This window comes from Limulus polyphemus, unplaced genomic scaffold (assembly GCF_000517525.1).
Source record: "Limulus polyphemus unplaced genomic scaffold, Limulus_polyphemus-2.1.2 Scaffold31, whole genome shotgun sequence".
In the NCBI taxonomy this organism is placed as follows: Eukaryota; Metazoa; Arthropoda; class Merostomata; order Xiphosura; family Limulidae; genus Limulus; species Limulus polyphemus.
This window is the reverse complement of record NW_013665641.1, coordinates 1,358,052-1,385,703: the sequence shown is the minus strand read 5'-3', so window position 1 is coordinate 1,385,703 and position 27,652 is coordinate 1,358,052. Positions and strand designations below refer to the sequence as shown.

Sequence of the window (27,652 nt, the reverse complement as noted above, 5' to 3'; positions counted from 1 at the left end):
TATATATATATATATATATTCACTAATATTATTTATATCTTTTGTTTTGTTTGTTTGCTTGTAATTAAGCACAAAGCTTCACAATGGGCTATCTGTGCTCTGCCCACCACGGGTATCGAAACCCGGATTCTAGCGTTGTAAGTCCGCAGACATACCGCTGTGCCATTGGGGGCTATATTTTTTGTATCAGTAATTCACTGCAAAATTAGAACTGATAAAAGGGATTATTCCTTCTAATCTTTCGTTCATTAAAATTCAATGGAAGACACAATGTTAAAGCAGTGTTTACTTGCAGTGATACAGCACTTCCTGATAAAAGTTGATATAGTGTTTTTTTCAAATAAAATAATTCGTATTAAAGTAATTGCATTATTAAGTGAATATTTATGGCTTTAAGTTTATTATTTTTCTTCTTACAGTACCGCCTCCTTCTCTGGTGGGTAAACGGTTTGAGGGTTTAAGGCTAAAATTTGGGATTCGATACCTGCGGTGTCTAAAAGCCAAATATTTTATTTTGTAGCTTTGCACTCAACAACAACAAACAAACTTGTAATACTTTATAACTCAGCCCATCGGTAAATTTAACAAATTCATCTTAAATAGTCATTATCTAGACAACAACAACAAAAAAAAAGATAGAATTTATGTGATTAGTATATAATAGGATGGAGTTAAGAATTTTAAGTTATTTACTTCTTCACTTTAGAAATTGTCAATCAGACTAGGTAAAAAGGATTATTATCTTCATTTCAGCTTCACGTTCACTCTAATCAGAAATTAGTGGTTACACCGAATTAACTAAATTTTACATACAAGTGTTACTTTGAAAAGATTTATACCCTTGGTATTTTAATCCATAAATGAACAATTATTTTTTTCAAGAAATTTTTAGAATTCTTGGCATTAGTCTAAAATACTACGATTTTTCAAAACTTATAGATAATTATCATCGGCTCTTCCCTTAACGATAACCACAACATTTTCAACCCTTGAGATAGGTCACCTGGTTTATAGCTGCAAATTGCCACAACATATGACTCTGATATCTACAGATATCGCTAGACATGTACCACAGAAATATATTTGATAAGTTTTCTATTTGCATTAGCTGTGTAAAATTTAGAAACACCTCAAGACTTCGTCTTCCCTATCATGAACCATTAAATCCTAATAGAACGTTCAGGCAAAAAGCACCTTAAACAGTAAAGATTCAGTTCAAACAACGCTTTAAAACCTTTACTGTTGACTGATAAGGCTGTACGCATATAAAAATGCAAAAAAACAAAAAAAAAACACGCATGATAAAAGTACAATGGAAAAAATTCGCTCAAAATTTGCAATTCTTCTTCTTATTATTATTATTAATAGCTGAAATATCTGCCCTCTGGGCAGGTATAACTGCTAGTTCCTACAGAAGGCTATTGGGTCTGCGGCCTTTTCTGGAATTTTTTGACAGTTCTACAGGAATGTACTCATACTTGACATTCAATAATGTTAACCATCCATAAGAAAAATAATGTTATTGAAATTTTAATTTAAAAATGAGTTATCATCACAGAATTACATCACAAAGTAGATTTTACTTAAGTATTTCTTCGTAAACGCAATTATCAATGAAAGTGCCTTGCTTTTATATTGCAACACACACGAGATTTTCACTAAAGAAAAACAAATAATTTTTTAAAGTTTGTTTTTTGATTGTTTTATATTTGAAACTTACTCCTTTTTTTGTAATTTTCATTATTTAGATCTGAAACATATCATTTTTGTGGAAATTTCAATTGTTTTATTTATTGCTCAGCTATAAAAATACTGCATAATTATAATAATATTACCCAATTATGATTGGTAATGATCGGTGTGGTAGTTTCCGAGATCCGAGTTTTGGACGTATACATCGCAAGCTCCATTATGATAAGATTTACTTGCCAGCCTAAAACGGCTTGGTATATTGCACTCAAACCTTTTGTAGAATACTAAATAAGGTACTGCGAAGGCCGTAGGGGTATTGAAAATACGATTTGTTTCTCTATATTTTACGCAAACTAAAAAACATCATAATTCTAGTATAAACGAGGTTATTATTACCACTTCAAGTTAGCTTTCTTATAAATATCTGGTGTTCCTTTAAAAATCTTAAGTACAGGGTAAAATAGAACTTACCAGCCAATAATAGACGAACATTAGATTACTGTAACATATAGAAACTCAATGCTTTGTACACTATACAATCGGTGTCTTTAGGGAGCCAACCCCTATATTACTTATGAAGTAAGTTTCAAACTTTGTGCTAATATATGAATTAAGACTGTACATGGAATTCAATAGTATATGCTCTAAACTGAATCATTTTTAATTGCTTTCAGATTAGGAATGATATGATAAGTACAGTGAACTAGTATCGTTTCAAAAACTTTCAAAATCAGTAAAACACAGCGCATATTTTATACAGTGCATTGTAATACACTAATTTAAAGTAGAATTTACTTGTTTAAATAAATCCGTGCTACACACGATAACAGTATTGCATTAACTTACAAAGAAACCGTTTTGATTGTTCTAGTAATTCAAGGTTCACCCAATAGGTGTATATAACTGTGAGGATCTTGCTGTAATTATCATTACTAAAATATATTGCACTTGTATCAGACAATAATTGTACTGAGATTAACACATTTTGAAAAGAAACAATACACTATTAAAATTCGAACCTATGAATATATTCAAAATAAGAAACTTACAAGCTATTGCTTTGTAAAATTTTCAGTGTCTCATGAACAGCTGTAAATCATATTCGGGTGTATTTCACAAACACAACAATTAACTGAAAGCAGAAGTTACTTGTAGTTTATTCATAAAGAACAACAGCAAAGAGTGAAAATAAGAACAGTTTTTAAACGAAAGACTTGATTACTACGAAAATTATTGAATATATCCAGTTTCAGAGTATCTGTTGAACTGAAAATAGATACAACTTAATTATGCATTTTGTTACTAAAAACATTTAGTAGCCAGATAAATAAAAAATTAACCAAAGATTCACGTGACTGATTACGTAAATTATTTTAGTCCATAATATTCAGTAAGTATTCGGTATATTTGTTCTTTCATCGTATGAAGGATCTTTAATTGTCCATTTTTCAAAGAGTAATTTTTCTACGTTCTTCTTGTGTACATATAATTTATCATTTCATTTATATTTATTTTCCCAATAAACAAATAGAAGATAACTCATCTGACTGAATCACCTTTACTATGAAGTCATAACTAGCGATGTAGATAATACGTTGTGGCTGATGCTGCATATTTTGTGCGTTAATGGACTATTTACATTATACTGTAATGTCTGATCTTATTTGTAATTCCCATAAAATCATTTTTATATTTTATTGTCATTCGATAGCGTATCATATCCGTTTACCTTCTTCGAATAATTATCTTTGTGTTTTACTGTCATATCCACTTACCTTCTTCGAATAATTATCTTTGTGTTTTACTGTCATATCCGCTTACCTTCTTCGAATAATTATCTTTGTGTTTTACTGTCATATCCACTTACCTTCTTCGAATAATTATCTTTGTGTTTTACTGTCATATCCACTTACCTTCTTCGAATAATTATCTTTGTGTTTTACTGTCATATCCACTTACCTTCTTCTAGTAAGGATTCAACATCAAATCCAGCATCTCGTAACCAGTCTGCTTCATTCTCTCCTTCTGTTAATACAACAGATAATAAAGTCAGCCCATTTACCAGAATGTTTTCTGCCAGATATGTGTATATACAAGTGCAATACATAAATTGATGTTGCAACATATAAGCGGGGGAGTCATGTCATGGGACACGAATCTAATACACTTTAAGTCCAAATTTGGGAGTGTTGGAAAGTTAAAATTTTTTTAGAAGACCAAATAAAACAAACTCTTAATACTTTCGTGTGATATATTCCCAGTTTTAATTTTCAATATTTAAGTGTTGTTGCACGTTTGTTGTACTGGACATGCATTAGTAGCATTTTGTATAAGAAGGTTGATCTCGTACTGCTGACAAGTTGGTTCACGTTGCACTTAATTCCCTCCTACTTAACGTCATATTAGCTTCCACCGCCTGATCATTTCAATTTTTACATGAAATTTTAACTCCACTCTTTCTCTTTTTTAAAAAATAAGTATATAACGCAAGTTTCACCATTTTTTACAGCGTAATTTTAAGTAGACGTTTAATCCGAGAATTGAAGATTCAACCTAGGTGCATTTTTCTGTGTTAATTCAGTAAATCACTTGTTCATAATAATCATGTATGTTTTTCATTTATCATTCTGTGTAACATAAATATAAAAACTCTCTTTCCATACAGATACACGCCAAACGTGCGTAATTATTGTAACAATCCAAACAGATGCACGTAAAATATGCGCAATTATTGTAACAATCCAAACAGATACACACCAAATGTGCGTAATTATTGTAACAATCCAAGCGTTTTGTGGGTACTAATGAATTTTATAAGATCGATAGCTTTCTGCATGTGGAGTAATTTATCGATTATCCACATTAAAATGAAATTTAACAAATACATGAAATAAATAATATCTCACTGTGTGTTTCTTCATGTGCAATAGTTCAGGGCCTCTAATGTGTGCATTCTGTACTCCAACCTGGTTTCAGAGATGAACCTATTGTGGAAATGGTCACCCAGTTTCACTAGTGAACAGCAGTTCTGCGGTAAAACTATCCAATGTCAGTCACTGGGCCGAAGATCAGTGGGCTGCATGCATTTATGTTGAGAATGGGGTGATGATATCTTGAAACATGCAAATGTTCCATGGGGTATAACAGACACAGTCTAGTACATTGTTGCTGCCTGCTTTAGTGATAGAACCAACACATGAAACACACCATTTTCGGTCTGAAAAGCAAGTTGCATTTCCTTGGATATCTATCTATCTGGGTGCTGATATTATTTCAGTGCTGGGCTGTAACTACAGGCTTTCAGCTACTAAGCTCTCAGAAAAAAATGGTCATTGGCACGGTAAAGGAGGGAAAAGTGATGCAAACATACTGAGTAGCTAGTGTTGCAGCTACTGTATTGCATCATAGAATGAACGTGAAGCTTACAAAACCTCCAAAAACTTGAGTAGAGGATTGTCTAAGAATCTGAACCAAACACTGGGATGCAGACTCATGGAATTTCTCAAGCGTTTACAGTAGACGATTTTCTGTGTCATGCATTGTTTATGAAACTGAACAAATGTCGGTGCTGACATTATTCAAGTAAACGTTGCATCGGTAATCCTCTTGTGGTATACGCTGTAAAGTACTGAGAACATCTGAGGCTTATCAAAATATTAGGGACGCATGTTTGAAAACTAGGAGGGAAGAGAGATATTTTGGCATAAAGTAAACTTGGTCATACATAATACACAGAAGCAAGAACTTGAGGTTTTCTTAATTTGATTAAGTTAAAAGGTATTTAAGAAACTATCGTTTATCTATGAAAACTATTTAGAACACCTTAATTAACTTTTTGGAATACATATATCACATTAAATTAAATATATGACAATAGTTTCACAATAGTGAAAATACCACAGATCATCTTTCTCCAACGGATTTATTTTTAAACTATTATATAAATATATTGATGCATTGTATAATAATGGGTGGGAAAATTCGATAAATTAGGCAAAATGTTTTATTCTGGTTAAAATATTGATCATTAAAATAACTACACATCACATGATAATGTATAGCATCAATAAAAATGAATACAGGAACACGTGCTTTGATTTTTAGACAAAAAATAATAAACAGATAATTTTTTTCCTCTCTCAAATACCCAGCATTACTGAAATTATTCTCAAGGAAAAATGAAAATATCTACCTTCTGGTGGCTTTGAGGTATCATAAAACTCGTCACTATCGTAATTTTGTATTATTTCCTCCAGCACACGAAACTCGTTCCAGTAATCCTCGAATTCTTGACTGTTAACTGTTTCCATGGCAACAAGGATTATAAGGATTAGGTTGAGCAAATAACGTTTACGTGTTATTTTCCGATCTGTAACGGGACATATTTTATCGGTCATTACTAATTGCAACATGTACGAACGATATGATATTGTGTGTAGCTACATTACAGAAAGTACATTTGTATTTACTGACAGTTACTATGACGAACTGATTACATAACAACAACAAGTAAGATACTAACAGCTGGAATGGCCTGGTATGACCAGTGGTTAGGGCGCTCGACTCGCAGTCTGCGGATCGCGGATTCGAATCCCCGTTCCACTAAATATGCTCGCTCTTTCAGCAGTGGTGGCGTTATGATGTAACGGTCAATCACACTATTCGTTGGTAAAGAGTAGCCCAAGAGTTAGCGGTGATGACTAGCTGCCTTCTCTCTAGTCTTTCTCTGCTAAATTAGGGACGACTAGCGCAGATAGCTCTCGTGTAGCTTTGCTGCGAGTTGTTTATTTAATATCTAGGACTTAGGTATATCTGTTCCTAATTTGAAACTACTGTTCAGGAACAAAACAACCAGCTACCAGCAATCGGTGCTACAAGATTTACTGTCACAGTGAAAAGTTCCGAGCGTGTTCGAGTCCTGGATCAGTCGATCCACATTCCGGTTGCTAATAGAGCATATTTCCACTTTTTTTTATAGACTTTATAGGCTTTGAGTTTAAAGACACAAGTGCTTAATAGTAAAATCAATTATTACCTTTCACAAAGCAGGGGGTTCAATTTGCATTTAATGAGACCATTAGAGATTTGATAGCAAAATAAAGGACAATATTATTTAACACTGTCTTTTATATAATTTTTGCTTCCTTCACTCGTACCCTCAGCTAGAGTAGAGTTAAAATTGTATACAGAGATGAAGTTCCGGAGATTTTACTATAATCATCATACACAGAAACACGATTCTTATACGGTGCTTGTTTGTGTGACTTATACGGTGCTTGTTTGTGTGACTTATCTATTCCAACTTTCATGGTAAATTTTATTCATGCTTACGGTAACATGAATTAGCTTTTTTAATCTAGACGAGAATCCAACTAACAATGAGTACTCGTGCAACCTATCCACAAGTTTGATGTTCATGCAGTCTATCTGAGAGACAAAAGAAATGTTAAAGTTCGTTTACTGTTATGTTATTTAATGTAGAGTTACCTGAAAAAAAAAGACACTGGCTTTGAATAGAAGTTTTCATTACGATTCATTACGGTTCGTATTATTTCCATAAGCCACAAGGGATGCCGTATCAAAGTCACCCAGACAAATATGTAAATTTATCCTCTAAAGCTCGCAAACTGAAAATGAACTTTCATATTTTCTTACACTTTTCAGCATACAAAAAATTAGCTAGTTTCCAGAGATGAAATGTAATGATGAAATTTGCGCAACTCATAGAGCTAAATCTACATTAGAGCTTCTGTCTTTTACTGAAATCAGCTTTATTCGCTTTTAATAAGTCTATTTATGAAATACATCACGATGTAGTATTAAAAAAAAACAATTTTTCTGCTATGACTGCTGCTCACAACATCTTTTGACTTTTAGATACAAACGTTAACTAAGTGTTGTGACCATATCACATTCCCTTTTCAAACTAAAGTCCATCAAAGTATTTTTATCATCGTTGCCACTCGTTGACAAAACCAACATTTTCATATTTTTTTTATTGAGAAAGGGAGGAATTTACTTACATAAAATTGTTTTTGGAAAAACAAAACTCAAGTCATTAAAAGTTAGCCCTTAGATTTCGATCAAAAGGTAAAGTCTCGATTTTACAAACGAGGTTTTCTGTTTTTAACTTTCTATTATTTTAAGAGTATACATATGTATTATATTTTAAAGGACTTCCTACCAATTTTATTCTGAAAATGCCTTGGACTTATTTTAACAAATAGCACCAGTCCTATAGGTGGTCCTAAGCAAACATGTTAGTTTGTATTTCACTATTTTTAATGTAGAAAAAAGAACTTTTACATTCATCATCCTAAGCAGATAGAAATAGTCAGACATAGAATGGTGATAAAAATCTAATTTGAAAATTTACGGTTTATGTTAAAAAAGTATTGTACAAAATTGGCATAATTAATAAAAACTAAAATTTAAGGTTAAACAAATAACCAAATTCCTATCACGCGACATGCTAAAGTAAATAACAACATTTGAAAGACAACCTCAGTGTTTCCAAAAGTTTGGGTCAGCTCAAGTTATCTTTATTATTATTTTTTTACTGAATAAGCTTGTTAAGTCGTAACTTGATGTAATATAACACGACAAGTTTTCTGAAGTAGTTCTCTCATCAAAGTGCTATTAGTTCTTTGATGTTTAAAAAGTTTACACAAGAAGTTATGCATATTTTGCAACTCCAAGGCACTTCTATCCAATCATGAACACTGCGAGAACATTTCATAAGACGATATCATTTTTCCACCTTATATCTGTATTGAAACAACGAATTTTGCGAAAGTTTTTTTAACAGTAGTTATGTCAAGCAGGAGTTCGTTTTTGAAAGTAAAACCGTTAGTGTTTTATCCAATAATGTAGATGTAGTGCTTATTGAAGTGCTGATATTATACTTACATTAAAAAAATAGTTATCAGCGAATATAGCGTTTTATTTTACTCCTTCTTTAATGCCGTGACAGAGTCATGAAGACTTACAAGAAGCCATAAAAGTGAAATGACAAAGAATAAATATGTTACTAACTGGTAACTGGTCGATTTTAACATACCTGTTATCGTTTTGTTTCTTTGTTTTACCCTTTGTGGCTCAGCGGTAAGTCTGAATTATAACATTAAAAGTAGGGTTTCGATACCCATGGACACTGCACAAATAGTCCATTGTGGAGCTTTGCGCTAAACAAGAAACAAACAAACAATCCTTTTTTATTTCATGCCTATTTCAACTCGAGCAGGAACAAGCGTCCGATCACGAAACACAAGATTTTCCGAGGCACGTCCTGGACATACGATACTTTTTGGAACAAATAGCAAAGACGTAGTGAAATATATACAAAGAAAATAATAAAAAAAAAGATGTAAAATCAAGGTGTTAACTTAAACATAGTGTTAACGGACGATTATCGGGATATTTATACTCGTTTTTTTTTTATGAAGTTTTCTATAAAATATTAACTGAAGTATAATAATGCAAACTATCAGTGTGGATCAGTATATGTGATAATTATGAAATCCTATAAAATATTAACTGAAGTATAATAATGCAAACTATCAGTGCGGATCAGTATATGTGATCATTATGAAATCCTATAAAATAACTGATTCCCTGAGGCGAAGTATAATTATTCAAACTGTCAATGTGGAGCAGTATATGTTATAAATATGAAATCCTATAAAATATCAACTGAAGTTTTATGATGCAAACTATCAGTGGGGATCAGTATATGTTATAAATATGAAATCCTATAAAATATCAACTGAAGTTGTATGATGCAAACTGTCAGTGTGGATCAGTATACGTGATAATTATGAACTCCTATAAAATAACACCTGGTTCCCTGAGCCGAAGTACAATGATACAAATTGTCAGTGTGGATCAGTATATGTTATAATTATGAAATCATATAAAATATTAACTGAAGTATAATAATGCAAACTGTCAGTGTGGATCAGTATATGTTATATATATGAAATCCTATAAAATATCAACTGAAGTTTTATGATGCAAACTGTCAGTGTGGATCAGTATATGTGATAATCATGAACTCCTATAAAATAACAAGTGGTTCCCCAAGGCGAAGTATAATGATGCAAACTGTCACTGTGGATCACTGTAAGGGATAAACAGGCCCAACACATTAGTAATGAATTCATGAAATTTCTAATAAAATACATAGTTTCACAACACACAAGGAATATAAGAAGCACAAGTGTAAACCGAGAGTTCTTCCTGGAAGCATTCCTAAAAATAGTGTATAGCCAAGGTCAAATCGAGAAAAGTGTCCAAAGTGGTCACTTTGAATGAAAGCAATTAATTATTCCCCCCTTCTGCCTCCAAAAAAGAAAAAAGACAGTAAGAATTCTGTTAAGACCATGAGTGAGGCATAGATTGGTTCTTATAGTGCTTGTTTCAGCTGCATTTCCAAAGTATCTGGTTACAAGTTGAAGCTAACTAAAATATTAAAGACTGTACAAACTGTAAAACAACTAAAATTATCAAAGGTTTGCACATGGTAATGAATAAATAGTCGCCACATACTTCCTAGAAGAGTCAACTATAGGAAACGCATAGTTATGGCAAGTCTTTCCTTTTTTTATCCGACATCATTCTAAAGATTTAGTCTTGAAATATCTTTATCCATTAGAAAGAAATGGTACTTGGCAGTGGTATATTGTTGGTCTAGTTCTTAGGAGAACTTAGAATTCACAATTTATACACATTACACACTAGTATGTTTACATGTATGTAAATAAAGACGAATGTGTACATATCGTATGTTTTAATAATCAAACTTAATATTACATACATTTTTGTCCTATACATATATATCTGTGTGTGTGAGTACGTGTGTGCGTGTTTACTCACATACAATAATCAATCACGATTACAAATTTCATCGAAGATGTACAGTCTTGGCCAAAATGTTTGCATGCTGTTCTATATTCATGTTATTGTCTACATGCACGGAGTAGTTATTGAATAAATGTTCGAGTATTAACAAAGAAGGTAGCGTATGATCGGATAAACATGTACGAGTTGTTATTCTGGTGTGTATAAGTTGTTTTTCGTCAATATACACACATACCCATTTGTTTTGTATAAAAGGGTGTGCTTTTGGTATAGTGTTTTTCGAAACAGATCAACGCATTGTTCAGACAGTTTCTTTATACTTACTGTAGAGTCATGCCTCGTCACGTGCCAGAAGTTAAAGGGCGTCAAATTGTTCGCCTGTCTGAAAATGATATGAAATAAATGGACATTGCCAGAACAGTAGGGTACCCCCAATGTACCGTATCCAGAATCCTGAAATGTCATCGGACTACAGGAAAGTCTACTGGTAGACGCCGAAAAACTACTGCCCGAGATGACCGTGTCTTGATAAGGTTAACATGTCAAGGTCGAAAGAAGTATTCCAACACCTTACGACAGGAATGGCATACACCCATTCATTTAAAAGTATCCAGAAGAACAGTGAATAGGAGACTAACCAAATAAGGTTATTTTGCAAGAATGGCTATCTGCAAACCGATCTTAGCCAGAATCACCCCCGTCACCGTATTACTTGGACAAGACAGCATCCCAACGTACAGTTACGACATTGGCGACATGTCATCTTTTCAAATAAGTCCAGTTTCCGGCTTGTTAAAGGTGATGGTAGGATTCCTCGCATTCCAACAGGAGGTAGTGCAGTACATGTTTGGGCAGCTATTCTTTCATGGTGGCAAAACTGCTCCTCATATCCTCCAGGAAAATGTCAATGGCGCCTCCTACATGCATCACATGGAGAGGATATTTCTGGCATATGTTAGGGCAAGGTTTGGCAATAACTTTGTGTTCCAGGATGACAATGCCACTGCCCACAGTGCGTGTATTGTACTGGATTATCTCGACGAGGAGGATGTTACAGGATTGTCATGGACTAAAAAATCTCCAGATTGTAATCCATTGATTGGACAGAACTGAGTCAAAAATTACTAACCACGACTCTAAATCTGCTACTGTAGCTGAGTTGCAGTGCTTTCTAGTGACAACTTGGGATGAAATCACAGTGTATTACAACAATAACCTCATTGACAGCATGAAACGTCGCCTTGCGGTGGCTATTAGAGTACGAGGAGGACCAAACAAGTACTGAATGTTTAATATGAACTGATGTAAGGTTACAGATGCTATTTATAATAATTGGATGTTAAATTTTATTATATATGTTTTGGCAAGGTTTTGTTGTGATAGGTGAAATGCTGAATTTCTACAGGTTTCAAATAGGATGTTTGCTGCTCTTATAAATCGTTTATGATGTCCATAGAACCTGTCTCATTATACAACTGGTATAAATAAATGTATAATATAACATGCATTTCTCAGTTTGACAGCGCTAAGTGTGTTTGTATTCCATCTTGATAATAATGATGTTATTTGTTACAAATTATGCAAACTTTTTTGGCCAAGACTATAGATGCCCTGTTGTTTTATATTATCTCTCTATTTCAGGCTAAAATATTAACTTAAGCATGTTTTCGTTTTATAATGACACACTCTCTCTCTAAGTATATATATGTGTGACTTACAAAATCGTCTGTATAATATTATAAGTCATCATTTCGCAATACTAAATGATGATCGTAACTCTGGTATCTAATACAAGTGAATAAACTAGGTTTTTAAACAGGACACTTCAGTACAGAAGTATTATGAAACGCTAAGATCCTAGTAAATTAGCTACCTAAGTGAAGTGTTACTTTTATAAAACTATTATCCAGCTACACTGTATAGCTATGTTATTAAAACCCCTGCCTAAAATTTGGTTTAACCAACTTTCGCATAATAGCCAGATGTCTTGTTCGACAGTCATTCATCAAAACCATAACATGCAATAGATGTCGCCAATGAAAAGCGGTGGAGAATGCGACTTTCAAATTTAATCCAAACGTTGCTGAACAACTAATCAAAGAAATGGTCTTTGATAACGCGCTTAATAGTATGGAACCTGCTATCATACACTTCTAAAGTCAGGGAAATCTATAAATACTCTTGTCTATTGTCTTTCAAGACTATACATGACATGAGTACATTTTCGTAATTACATTCTAAACTAATAATTATAATCTAACACATCACATGTAATGTCTACTTTGCATATAGAAATACAAGTGTGTGTGTGTGTGTGTGTGTGTGTGTGAATGTCCTCATAAAGCACCTAGGTAGTGTATTTAACTACTTTACGGACGAGGGTGCTCAACTGATGAAATAATGCATTCTAAGTAAGAAAGTAAGAACAGGATTGTTAATCAGTTATTATTATTAAATAATTGATTTTTATGTCTTATTTATGTAGGTAGCTTCCTTAGATCAGAAGTTAATAACAATAGCTACTAACATGTTTCACACCTACGCTATAAATATCATGCAATCATCTGTTAAATGCAGCAAGCAAACATGAATAACTTAAATAGTTATACTACAACCTAGTGTCTTATATTGGTGAGAAATTATGCTTGCATAGTGAGCTTCTATCCAACATCTGTATCATCCCCTGACCTTCTCAGTACCAACAACACATTCAGGATCCGGCTAGACAAGTAAATGTTTTACTTTAGCACTCAAAGACGATAAAGGCAAGCGCGTAAACAATAAACAATCTGCCAAAAGTGAACGTGAAACATATAGCAGTTAACAAACAAACAAAAAACGTGTTCGTAAGAACTCGAACTGGCTTTGATTTTCCAACTTAGATTTAAATGCGTAAATTCAAAATTAACTTTAAAACAATATATTTAACTTATATACATACCTGTCTATTGTGTTATATTCTCTTTGGCAATTAACGTTCAACAACTGAATCAATATTACAACGGTCAGCATTCGCGGGCAAATGCAACATGTCTCCGCCACGCAATCCCAACATGGTCAATTTCAACACCAGAAAAATCGTGAAAAAGCAGAAGACTGTCTCTATCACTTCTTGGGACTTGCAAGAATGTATCTTTGTACCAAATTATTCGTTTTGTTCGTTGACATACACGAAAACCACAAAATGTGCTTTCCTCGCTTAAAAATTAAGCAAAAAACAAAAGTTCCAAAATTGTCTATATATTTGTTTTGGACTTGCAAAGAGTATCTTTGTACCAAATTCCATGTATATTGGTCGAAACAAGGCTAAGTAATTGACCAAAACCCCTAAAATTATTGTTTTATTTAACCTTTTGATCCCCTTAAATGACCAAAACTGGGCATATTCCACATTTTTGTATGCTTATGTATGGGACCTTAAAAAAAAGTATTTCATGGAAACTGGCCGCAATACGGCGGAGTAATTGTCAAAAAACCCTAAACTTAAGCTATTTGTGGCATCTTCACCCCCCCTCCACATAATTACTAAAAATAGGCAAGTCCACCTTGTTTGTTTATCAATGTGTGGAACCTGTAGAAAAGTATCATTGTACCAAATATCATATAAATTGGTCAAAATATGGCCGAGTAATTGACCAAAACCCCAAAATTATGTTTTTTGGTGAGCTCTGATCCCTAAAAAGACTCAAAATGAACAAATCCAACTTTTTATGTCAATGTGTCGAGCGCATGAAAATTTATATTTATACCAATTTTCATTTTCATAACTGTAAATATGACCGTACAGGAGCCCAAAATATATATTTTGGGATTGTTTGACCTTTCATCACATAAAATAACTACAAAGGCCTAAATCACGAAAAATAAATAAAAAGGTATCTGGTCGTATTAACCAAGGTATAACCCTATCAAGTTTCAAATCAATCCGCCGAGAAATGAAGGAATGGCGTCGATTGAAAAGTGTTTAAAAGAATAAAGTTTTGTGGAACGATTGAAACGAGATGTTAGTATTTCTAATAGTATAATTATTCGGACTATTATTCTCGTCTTTGATATGTGTATTGTTATTTTCACAACGTTTCGACCAGTAAATTCGCCGGCCGTCCAATCACAGGTTCGGGGGTTCGAATCCTGGTAATTCCACAAAAACTTTCTGGTTGTGACGCATACAAATTTTTGATGTAACACCTAACGACGGCCGGATAATTATACCATTAATAATGTTTGGAAGAAGAAGAAGAAGAAACAATAGACACTTAATAAAAAATAACCTGACGTTTCAACTATCATAAAATATCCTTAAAGAAAACAGCGGATGTATATTGACATAATAACTGTATAAACAATATTTATTTGTAAGCCCTACGCAATTTCTATCACGTTCTTAGTAGATAAGACTTATTACTAAATATTATCTCTTCAAAGTGAACACCAGCAAAACACACCTTTTTCCACGGAGTTTTAGAACCAAAAGGTAGCATTTTACTGGATTAATGCTGCTTCGATACATTTACTTTCACCCCCATGTTTGGGCCATTCACAAGTTATTTCTGGACTTCATGTGCGTAGAAAATAGCGGAATATAAGGTCTGCTCCGGTGCAACTTTACGAAACAATGGGAAAATAAAAAAAAAGTCAAATGCGACTATATGTAACAGGTACAAAGTTCCATACGTCATGATCGTGCGTAGGCATTTTTTATTTCATTTTATTTTTGTTAGCCCTAAAGCTGCATACAGCCGTTGGGGCACCTTAGATACTGATGCATCATCGCTGATTCTCAGGAAGGTTACCTAGTAGCGCCCATCTCTTCTCCAGGTAGTTCTCCCTAACTTAGCAATGAAAATTTACAATAATATAATTGATCACAATGTTTGTGCATTAACAATAACACATAGGACCAATTTCATTAATTCTAACAGAAATATGGAAGACAGTGTAGTCTAATGATAGTTCATTTTTTAATAAACAATATACGTTTCTGAATTGCAGGTGTCACTGCCTCACTCTTTGAATTCATACTTTACTCTGTTTTATATGGTTGGTCCTACTATGGAACTTTGGATTTTGGAGCCGAGTTCGGATCTGTGCGATGCCACAAAATAATCCTCGCACTTTACACTGTGAACGTGTGATAAGCGTGGCAACCATTCTCTTAGTATGGTAGGGAGCTGCTTCTTTCTGGTCAGTAGCTAATAATTAAGGATGACGGTAGATAGACTTGGTAGCTTTGCCATAAAATACAAATACTGTTGTATAATATCTTGATAAAGGTATGTAAACAAAACGTTGAGACATAAAATAAAACACTCCAGAGCAGAAGAGGGTCTTACCTATTTCTTTTAACATGTTTAAACATCTCCAGTCAGCACTACAAACTAAAAACCGACAAGACGTACTGGCTAGTAGTTAACAAACTGTATTCATTAACTAACGCTCACTTCATCGTTCAGCATTATGTTCAATATATTAAGACGTAAATCACTTCACTCCAACACCATTGATATTCAAGTTTTTAAGAAACTTCAAAAATCCACAATTAACTTTATAGTCATTAATTCACATATTTTATGTGTACAGACTAAGTGTAGGTTACACGCATTAGAACCGGCCAGATTAAGAATATCACCATTCTATATTTTTCAAACATAAACTAACACCGTTTTCGCCATTATTAATAATTATCGATAGTTCGAAATCTATCAATAACTAAAAGCCAGAGAGACTAAGATTTGTTTGCTGTTGTTAATTTCTAGCTGATCAAAAATAAATATTAATATATTTTGTCATTATTTTAGCAAATGAAAAGTCCGTAATTGAAGTAAACCTTAGTGGAAAACTAAACATGGACTACAACCATGTACCCTTTACATTAGAGCGTGAAATTTACTGGGGTGTGAAAGAAAGTTGTTTATGAGTGATGGTGTAGTTCTTATTTCGTCTTGCATCACTCGTGCCTCTGCATGAGCTAAGCAGCAAATGCAACAAGATGATAAGGAACTTTTGTCCACTACATGGGTAGAGGTTACATTAGCTGTCTGATGTATTTAAAGAGAAATCAACATGGGTACAAATGTAATGTCGGTAGTGAAGATGAATTAATATAATAACTAGCAAGATAAAGTACTAGATAACTTTTAAAATTCTTTTGTTAGTGAAATCTGAAAACAGGTAGTGAGGACCAGTGTCATCAATCAGTAGGACTGTAAAACAACAAAGGGAAGTCATATTTTGTGACATTACTTGAAGCAGGCCACACACAACCCTTAAACTGACTGTATAATACTTGTAAGTATAGGGAAGCAGATTCTCTTGAAATTAGTCATGAGATTGAGAGAGTGGTAGATTTGAAAAGCAGAGAACCGAGGAAAAGTTGTGCTCTAAATAAGTTAAAACATAATTTCGACATGTCCTTCCCAAGGTTTTTATTTGATTTTTAAGTCGGAAATATCAGAGGAGAAAGTGTGATAACATATACAAAACAAACTAGTAAAATGGCCTGGGAGTGAGAAGCAATGACAGTTTTATTAATTTTTTAATTGTTTGACTGAAGAAAGTTATATTGAATGATTTTTTTAAACAAGACAGATATTATACTTAAGATCGAATAAACTAAAATATAATACTGGAAAATAAGTTTGGTAGCAGTAATGTAGGTAGTTAAATCCATTACAAAAACACACGAAGCCAATTAGATTTACCGTAGAGACAAGGCAGCAAGCCTAACCTAGCTTTGAGTTCTGCCACACTATTTAGTGTGTATGTGTATGCGTGTTTTTTTTTCATAGAAAAGCCATTTTGGGCTATCTTCTGTGCCCACCGAGAGGAATCGAACCCCTGAATTTAGCACTATAAATGCGAAGACTTACCGCTGTGCCACAATGTTTCTTTGTTCCTAGGCTGAAACGTTGGAAATCGGACATTATTTTTGGTTTTAGGAAGGAAGAGAACAACCTCAAAGGATAGATGGTTTATATGTCGATGGTTAATACTGCCCTCTCTTTTCCAGTCACAAAAAAAAGACGTCGAGCAAGTAGTCAGAAGAATAGCTACGGTAGTGATTATTTTAATTCAGATTGATTTGGTTAAGTAACCTTTTAACATATTCAAGGAAGAAAAAACAAACGAGATCATTCGACTGATTCTTTTTTTTTTGTTCTGCTTTTCTTAATTCCGAGTTTTTTGAAAGGTTGTTTTGAATGCAGTATATGTTTATATTCTATTTTTAAAGTCCTTATTTTGTTCTAATTTATATAATATGTCATTTATTAAGATATTTAGATTCTTGGGTACCCGAGAGCATATGTCTAAAGGAAGGACAGGTGTCCCACCTCGGACCCTTAGCAACTTTTTACCGTATTAAATTAGTTTATTTAGTTTTCGATGTCAAAAAATGATATATATATACTGGCGAAAGTATCCGGCTTCGTTCGGGTTATTAGGTTGACAGTGTGTTTATTCTGAACTCGTTTTTATATAAAAGTATAACCTATATACTTTTGTTGCTTAGCAATATGACATAAAAGCCATTGTTGGAACGCATTATTACCAAAACGCACTGGCTTTTCTATATGTTCGAAGTTATTATATAAGGAACCACTTCTTTTCTATGTGGTTTTTCGCTAGCTTGCCTCATTAAAAAGATGCACATGCGCGCACGCACGTTGATAAGATATGTAATACCCAGATCTACACCCTTAGGGTTCACTTAGTATAGGTGCACAATTTCAGGTTTCTAAGTCTTTCCTCTTGGAGCTATGGCAATCACACATACATAGACACGCACGTGTGTGTGTCTGTGATTTCAATTTGTAATATAAGGAACCACTTTTCTATGTGGGTTTTTGGAGCTATGGCGGTCACACACACTCTTTGTATTATTTATTATATATATATATATGTGTGTGTGTGTGTGTGTGTGTGTGTGTGTGTGTACTAGTATTTTATGTGCATGAACGCCGAATGTCAATAATACTCTGATTAGTCTTTTTTGTTTCATATTCACTTACAAGTTTCTTCAAATTTAATTACAGAACTTGAGATAGTTATGAAAATTGGTGTAGTGGAGCCGGAGCGACTGAAGCGCCACTTATGTACTTTTTTAAAGTGTGATTGGAATAAGTTTGTTTGTCTGTGTTAGAGCAAAGCCACATTGGGCTATCTGCTACGTCCACCGCGAGAAATCGAATCTCGGGTTTTAGCGTTGTAAGTTCGTAAACTTAACGATGACCCACAAGGGGATTTAAAATAAGTACATGTATTTGTAAAATAAACTTGAACTGTGGATATAGTATTTTATAGTATTAAATCTAGATGTTTAAAATGCCGTATTTGAAATAATAAAATCTATATTGAAAACGACGACTTAAAATAAAAATACACAAATAATATATATTTTACGACGTGGAGATGCTATATAAACTACAGATAATTTATTACTTTTATCTTTATGACACAGATATGCTAGTTGGTTATATAAATTTATGTGATAAGTGGCTAAACTAAATATAGTTATATTGATTCATGAAAAGATAACCAAATGTGTTTTTATTTATTTCTTATCTTCTGAAAAATTTCCTATAACTTTTTTAAAAATTCTCTGTCACTGCAAGTTTATATATACGTAATGTAAAAATCCCAGAAACTATCATAATTCTGGCAAAAAATGTATTAAATCAGATGCAGTAAACAACAGTTCCCACAGGCAATGTATCAGTTAAATTCACAAACAAAGTGTGTTTTATATACATTTTAAAATTCAGTCGATAAATGAAATAAACTTTGAGTTTTGGTATTTTTAATATGAGAGACTTGCTTGTTTTTAGTTTAAGTTTAGTTAACCACGTTTGTAGTTTCTATATATTCACTGTCTACGAAGAAAAAAATCACAACTCAATTCTAAGTTTTGTGTATATCTATTAAATAACAATTCAATCGTTATCAGGGGGATGCTTTCTAGGGCCTTTTACTCGAAAACAAAATTCAGAATATTGTTTTTACTTAAACTAACGAAGTACCTGCGTGAGCGGTGTTGAGGCTAAACCACAATGTTTTAAATATAAAAGCTTACTTTACATGTCTTCATTATCTATTCCTTTTTTAGACACAGGTTGTTTTTGAAGGGAGACGAACTGAAAGCTTTAACTTGTCAGATTCCTCAGCACTCTGTTTTTAATATCCTTGAGCTTTATTTTATTAGCTTTAGCCTCGATTACCGGGCAATGCTGCTGAACACACTCTGCACTTCCAGTTGTAGGCGTTTTTATAAGAGTTCAAAGTCAAACAACGTCCATGATGAAGCGCGTACAGCTGGTTGGCTGGCATTACCTGAACCCTAAGGGTCTCCGACCTGGTCATTAAAGTCACACGTGTTTTAGGTGCTGTACATGGGAAAATAACCAAACCCCATATTTCATCCTCAATATAATACGATTTTATCCTCTGATTTTGTCCAAAAAGTCATTTTGTGTATTTTTAAAGAAAAATGCTAGTTAAACACCAAAGTAACGATAATATGAAACACTAAAGTGGTTGAAACAGCTACACAGATGAAAAGCTGTAAAGCTTTTAATTTAATGGAATATGCCTCACAACAGGTGTACAAGTATCATGAAGTTTCTTCCATTACTATTTTGCAAATGTACTAATTTACCTGAAAGGGGGACGAAGACCGCTTAGAGGGGTCACCTATTTTTGCCACTCACACCACTAAACAGTACTGTGTTGTCAGTCATTCAGTCAGTAGACACTAAAGTGGCATCACATAAGGGACGCTTAACGTTACAATTTCTGCTGTTCTAACGTCAATAAAATGTGCGCATGTCATGAATCACGAGAAGAATTGTGCACTGTTTAGACTACAATACAGCATGATATACGAATTTCAAAAGCAAGAAATATAAATATTTGTTACTCTTAATTTTGGTTCTGTTTACTCTTGAAACAGAACACTTTCGGGGACACTGTTCCATTTCAAGAGTACTGTTTAGTGGTGCTAGTGGTTAAAACAGGTAACCCCTCCAGGCAGCCATTGGGAAAAATTAGGAGTGGGTTTCCATTTTCGATTTAAAATGATATACTTTTTTAATAGCAGTTTGTTTGACAGTTTGTTTGTTTTTTCAGCAAAGCCACATACGGCTATCTGCTGTGTTCACCTTGGGGAACTGAACCTTGGATTTTAGCGTTTTAATTCCGTAATGTTATCAATGTCCCACCAGAAGACTTTGGTTGACAGTTTTTACTTTAGATTTTTTAAATAATACATTGTGTTAACAGAGATTGGCTTTTTATCACGATCATCGATATTCTTATTAAATTTCGTACATAAGACAGTTTATTTCTTAATTACGATTTAAAATTTATTAGCAAAATTTTGTTTACAAAGTATCTTTGTCTTTTATATATTTATTTACTTCTAGAATTTGTAAGACAATATTAAGTATTGTCATGTTAAACTTTAAAAATTCCATAACATATATACTTAATTAAAAAGCGATAATCTGTTGACCCACAGCCATAACGTCAGTCCATGTGCATTTTTCTTTTCCTTAAGTCATTGCAACTTTCCTATATTTTGGAGTTTATATTGCCCTAGTCAATAAGTATCAAGAGCATATTTTCACGAGATAAATAAAAAATTGGGAATTTAAAAACCTGCAAAAAGGGATCGTAAAAAGTAAGGAAACAAGGCTGCAGACACTGTAGACATTATTTACCCAAACTACAAACCCATATTTTGGTTTCATGCTGTTACCTAGAATTACGTTTTGTGAAGCATCGCTTTAAATAAACCTTCGTGTCATTTAAAGTAATTATTCTACAAATGTGTGTAAAAAATTTAATATTACGTGTATTGATTTTTTTTACTCCTTCACTTCATAAGTAATATAGGGGTTGGCTCCTTAAAGACACTGATTGTATAGTGTACAAAGCATTGAGTATCTGCATGTTACAGTCATCTAATATTCATATATTTGCTGATAATTCCCGTTTCACTCTGTACTTAAGCTTTTTAAAGAAGCAATAGATATTTGTTAAAAAGCTAACTTGAAGGGGTAATGATAACCTCGTTTACACTAGAATTATAATGTTTTTTATGTTATGTAACATATAGAAGAAATAAACTGACTTTTCAATACCCCTACGGCCTTCACAGTACCTTATTTAGTATTCCACAAACGGTTTGGGTGCAATATACCAAGCTGTTTTTGTTTTAGGCTGGCAAGAGAATAATGATAAGAAGAAGAATTACAAACGGGCCGTTTTGAGCGGATTTTATTTTCCTTATAAATCTAATATTCGTGCTTTTTTATATGTGTACAGACTTAGCAGTCAATAATAAAGGTTTTAAAGTGTTGTTTGAACTGAATCTTTACTGTTTAAGGTGCTTTTTGTCCGAACATTCTATTAGGAATTTGTACAATTTCTTGCTATTAAGATTCTTTGCCGCCTTCCAAAATTTGAACTGCCAACCACAAGGAAGGAAACCGGCCGGAAGCACCCAACGCCAATTCCTGGGTTACTGTTTACCGACCAGTGGTGGGATTGACCTCACCGTCACATTATAACGTCCCCACGACTTAAATGACAAGCATGTTCGGCTTCAAGCCCCTCTTGGTGAGTAACTGTGTTAACTTTCCTGTCTCTTAGTTTGTAGTAGTTGATTATCCAAAATCTGAATAATAAAGTGGAATACATTGTAGTAAAGCCTCGTTGTGGCGCGAGTTCTTTCTGGTAAAAAGACATGTAGGAGTTTATCAACTTTAATACTTATTTTAAAACTAAAAACTCACATGTGCCTAAAAACACGGTGACTAGTAGCATACTGATTCCTCACTTTATCTAGCACGTTTATCGTGGGTGGCCTGTAGACTGCAAATCCTCATCTTTCCTGGGAAAGTACGGTGATCAATAAGGCCCTGATGCTTCGGCTCACTTATCTAAGGATTGTGCCTACATTACCTATCGTGTTTAGAGGTTAATTGGTAAAACTTAGTATCCTCATCTCTTCTGTATAAAAATGATAACCATTATTGACTGCAAACTGCGTATAAATGGTGAAAATTGATTGCTGGTCTTTCAGTTCACTTGTCTAGAGATGGTAACATTGCCTTGCCTATTCAAAGATGGTGAGCCACATAGCAAGAACTCTTCACTTTATCTTCCTATAGAAGATAACTAGAAGAGTTCAAAATCTCGCATCTTCTGTTCAAAGATAGTCACTTGTATAGAGCAAGCTCTTCGTTCCATTTGTACGCGAACAAGTATGAAGAACATACTGCTCCCTTACCTTACATTTGAAGAGAAACGCTAATCCATACGTTCTTTCTTGGCTAACCCACTCGTTCAAGTGTTGAGCAGGTTCTATAACGTTTCAAGTCCCTTATGAAAATCTGACAAGTTTTATTTTTTATTTTAAATACAAAGAAGTATTTGCCATCACTTTGATCTTTTAACAATATTTGCTGAATCAAAACGGACACACGCTTTCCAGCAAGCCTTGATGGTGTAACTGTTTCGAGAAAATTAAATACAAGCTATCTAGGTCAATGACTAAAAACTCTGGGAAACAGTAAAGCAGGAAACGGTGTTTTGTGAACCAGTTTTATAGGTTAGAGATTAAATGACGTAATTGTTAAACAGTCTCAGCGCATCAGGTGTTCTTCTCAAACCACACTTCTTACAAAAGGACAAAATTAATTAGAATTTCGGCATAATGGAAAGCATACTAAATTAAGATTAAGTATCGTACTTATGCGTTTAATAATAAGTTTAAAACCTTAAGCGCAAATTCAAATTTATTGGAATAGAAATATTTCCATATTTATAATTTCCTGCATGATAGATATATCTCAAGCATTATATATTAGAGCACTTAAATACAAAAATGAGAGCCAACAAACAATCTTACGATTGTTTTATCATTTGTGTAGTGTTTATATTGTCTACAGTAAAGGAAGTTATTTTTTTCCGAAATTATAAATTGATTTCAATTGATTTCCAGGAAAATAAAAGTCGAAACTGTGTAACACCGGCTATACGTTTTTATGGCACAAAAACAGTTTGAATTTTAGCGCTCGCACGAGATGGCAACCTAAACATATTGAAATAACTGACAATTAGTATCATCCAATAAAATTTACTTTATGTATATAATAGAATATCAAACTAAGATTGATTGATGAAAGAACGCAGCTATCAGTTCTGTCTGTTCATATAACTTTTACCAAGATCTGGGATGTTCATATTGCACAATACAGCACCCTAACCTTCCGATAACAGATGAATCCTTTTTCTTTTCAGATCCCCACTAAATGCCCCCCAGTGGCACAACGGTATGTCTGCGGACTTACAACGCTAGAAACCGGGTTTCGATACCCGTGGTGGGCAGAGCACAGATAGCCCATCGTATAGATTTGTGCTTAACTTCAAACAAACAAACAATTTTTGTCTTCAATCTTTACCGTTTATAAATACAATTATTTATCAAAGGCAGAGCGAGGTCTAAACAAAATTGTTTTTTATTAACTTAACATTTAACCTACAGTCTTCAAAATATCATGAACTTCACAGAAAAGCATACAACCCAAAGAGAAAGAGAGAATGAAGTTAAAAATCACTTTTTATTTGTATGAAGCTTACGGAAACATTTGGTGAAATCGTATACCCACCTGTATGTAATTTCCTTCAGTACTTTTTTTACTTTGCATTAAAATAATTTGACAATATTATCATGTTTGTGTTATAGTTACTATTTAATTTATTCAACTACAAATCAATTTTCTGTTTGATTTGCTATATATATATATTCGTAACTTAATATTGTTTCATTAGCTCATTTACGCTAACCCTGCGCTTTTATATCTGACAACTATAAGAAAGAAAATATATTTAAACCCGTTATCACATACTCTATCATCTATGTGCGCTGAACTTCAAACACCACAAGATGTCAAGTAAGTTTTTATCAATGAAACGTTACATGTTACTTCATATCTGCAATCAAATTCTGTCAATCTTTAACATAGAAATAATATATTCACAATACACAATTATAGATTTGTATACCCAATATGTCGAGTTTATTTTATGAACAGAACAATCGATAATTGTAAATCATGACTGTGACTAACATTAAGTAATAGTCATATTTACTCGAAAACTTACTTGTTTAATTTTAATAAAAGTACTACTTCAATTTAAAGTTGAATTGGAGAAAAACGACAAACCTTCCTGGAATATTTGATAACCATAGAAAAGATAGAAATGTTCTTCTCTGTATACTGTAAACTGACATATTCTTTAAGTTATGTTCACTTCTTTTCATGCCACCATAAACAGGTCAAAATATTTTTCGTTAGAACCTATAGAATATACCATCCGATAACGCTTGAACATGAAATTTACAACATTTGTTTCTATTTTCAAAGAACTTCATTCTCCACAACATTTCATTACAGACTGCCATCTGAAGACAGAGAAAGACTAGGCAACGATAATATGAAATTACTTTATATTAGCTAAACAACTAGCACTGAGTCACTCTTGAAAATATTAAGGAATACTAACTTTATAATCCAATACAAATACCAAAACACCATTAATGATAGTTTAATTTCAAATAAAATAACATCTGAAGATGAAAAAAATATCGAATGGAAATCAAAAATAATTTTAAACAAAACATGTAACTACATAAACAGGAAAAATCGCCAAAAGTTATTTAATCAAGAGCCTGATTAATTTTAACACCTGCCAAGGTCACAATAAGGTAACCAACTTCCTGACTTCCTTTGTTCTTAAGAGAATTCGAAGTTCCTGGGTCGTGTAAGCGTTATTGACCAGTTTTTCTGTCAGAAGGCAACATGAGACTGAAGAGGACACACGAATGTGCTGAATCTATTTCTCCAACATCAAGACTCCTGACAGTTTGTTCCATTTAGTGTGTTTTCCACTAAGTAATACACACGATATTGTGTTCTTTTATTACTATGACGTTGACAATTGTTACGTGACTCGACTGAAAACTGATGTGTTAAATCATCATTATTTACGTTTGAGTTTATCTTAATACAAGGATATTATCGTCTGTTCTTACAGGTTTCAATGTTCCCCGGTAGTTAAGCAGTAAGTCTGAGGACCTATAGCGCTTAAATTCTGGTTTCGTTACCCGCGATGAGCACAGCACAGTGTGTAGCTTTGTGCTTATCACCAAACAATCAAATAAGTCTCACAATAATGGTGCTTTTTTGAGTTATTGCATAAAACAGACATTATAAAAAGAACAACACCAATAATTATTTAACGATAAAATAGGTATAATACAATCTGCTTATTCCTCACATATTTTCTCTATACTTATACACGACTGAATATATGCGTATGTCAATGTAGATTTGGACATAATTAAAAAAAACATGCAACAATCACCAAGTAGCATTCTGCTACATTAATTTTACTATAAAGCTGATCTATTATGTGTATGTTAGCATCCATCATTCAGAGTTGACTGGCTCGATTACCGCAATTTTTTGTATAATAACTGGAAGCTGTCCGACAGTATACTTGGTCTGTTCTGTTTTAGGATTTTTGCCAGTGATGAAGAATAAAAGAGCCCTGAAATAGGGTACATTTCCACTTTTTTCCTATAGACATTTTCTTTGTATCATCCATAGATGGATGACTTGATTGTCGTAATTTTTTGTATGGTAACTGGAAAGTATCCGACAGTGTGTACATGGGTAATTTTGTTTTAGGATTTTTGCCAGTGATGAAGAATAAAAGAGCCCTGAAATAGGGTACATTTCCACTTTTTTCCTATAGACATTTTCTTTGTATCATCCATAGATGGATGACTTGATTGTCGTAATTTTTTGTATGGTAACTGGAAAGTATCCGACAGTGTGTATATGGGTAATTTTGTTTTAGGATTTTTGCCTGAGAAGGGGGGGATAGATACAGACATCTCGAAATATAGCACATTTTCAATTTTTAAACAGACTTTGACCTTGAATTTGAAGACACAAGTACTTATTCAGTTAAATGAGTCAATTATTGCCTTTCACAAAGCAGGGTATGCAATTAGCATCTAATGAAGTCATTAGGGTTTAATAACAAATGAAAGAAGGTTTTGTTTGTTTGTTGTTAAGCATAAAGCTACACAGCGGGCTATCTGTGCTATGCTCACCACGGGTATCGAAACCCAGTTTTTAGCTTTGTAAGTCTTGAGATTTACTACTGTGGTACTGGGGTACAAGAATGAAGAAGAATATTATCTAACATTGTCCTTTATTTAATTTTTACTTCCTAACGGGTATTCTCAGCTAGTGTTGGTATAAAAGTGCTGTTCCAACACACAGTTTGAATTGTGATTAATCAAACTACAAGCAAGCAGGTGGCAGGATTTTTATGACGTATAATCTGAAACGTTCTCCTAAAAGATTTTATTTCATCAGATCGAAAAAGAAACACGTTCAATTCTCTAAAAAGCAGCTTTTATAAAGGACTTAATTTAGCAGTAAAGTTGTTGTTGTTTGTTATTAAGCACAAAGCTATACAAAGGGCTATCTGTGTTCTGCCCACCACGGGTATCAAAACCCGGTTTCTAGCAGTATAAGTCTGCAGACATACCGCTGTGTCACTGGGGGGCTACCAGTAAAAAGGAAAACTTTTCAAATAAAGGAAGTAATTGTAGAGATGGTTAATATCAGTCCTTCAAAAACAAAGTAAACAAGATGGTGGGGATGGCATTTGCATCATCCTTAAATAATAGCACAGGCACACGGTGTAGTGGAATATTAACAGATAAAAACAGGATAAATTAAACTCAAGTGAGATTGAATAATTATATATATACAGTATATATGTGTATATATTGTTATAAGTTTGTTCTTGCTTATGCTATTATGTAAGGATGATGCAAATGTCATCCCTAACATCTTGTTTGCATTACTTTTAAAAAATTATATTAACCATCCCTATATTTACTTCCTTTTTTTTTGTAAAGTTTTCTTTACTTGTTTTTTTTTAATGTAGTGTTTCAATAGACAAAGGAAGGTTGTATTTATAACCAAGTTCTAAATACAATGAAGTTCCAACTGTA

At 33.3% G+C, this 27,652-nt stretch overlaps 1 protein-coding gene across 2 annotated transcripts in view; it reads right to left on the bottom strand.

Moving 5' to 3' along the window:
- LOC106459950 (rho GTPase-activating protein 18-like) overlaps positions 1–27,652 on the bottom strand; it is a 174,724-nt gene that overhangs the window by 138,120 nt on the left and 8,952 nt on the right. For both annotated transcript variants that reach the window (XM_022386920.1, XM_022386927.1), the window contains exons 2-3: positions 5,885–6,061; positions 3,652–3,717 (exon numbers count right to left, since the gene is read on the bottom strand). In XM_022386920.1, coding sequence (XP_022242628.1) covers positions 3,652–3,717; positions 5,885–6,002 — 184 coding nt within the window. In that variant the 5' untranslated portion in view covers positions 6,003–6,061. The remainder of the gene's footprint in view (positions 1–3,651; positions 3,718–5,884; positions 6,062–27,652) is intronic.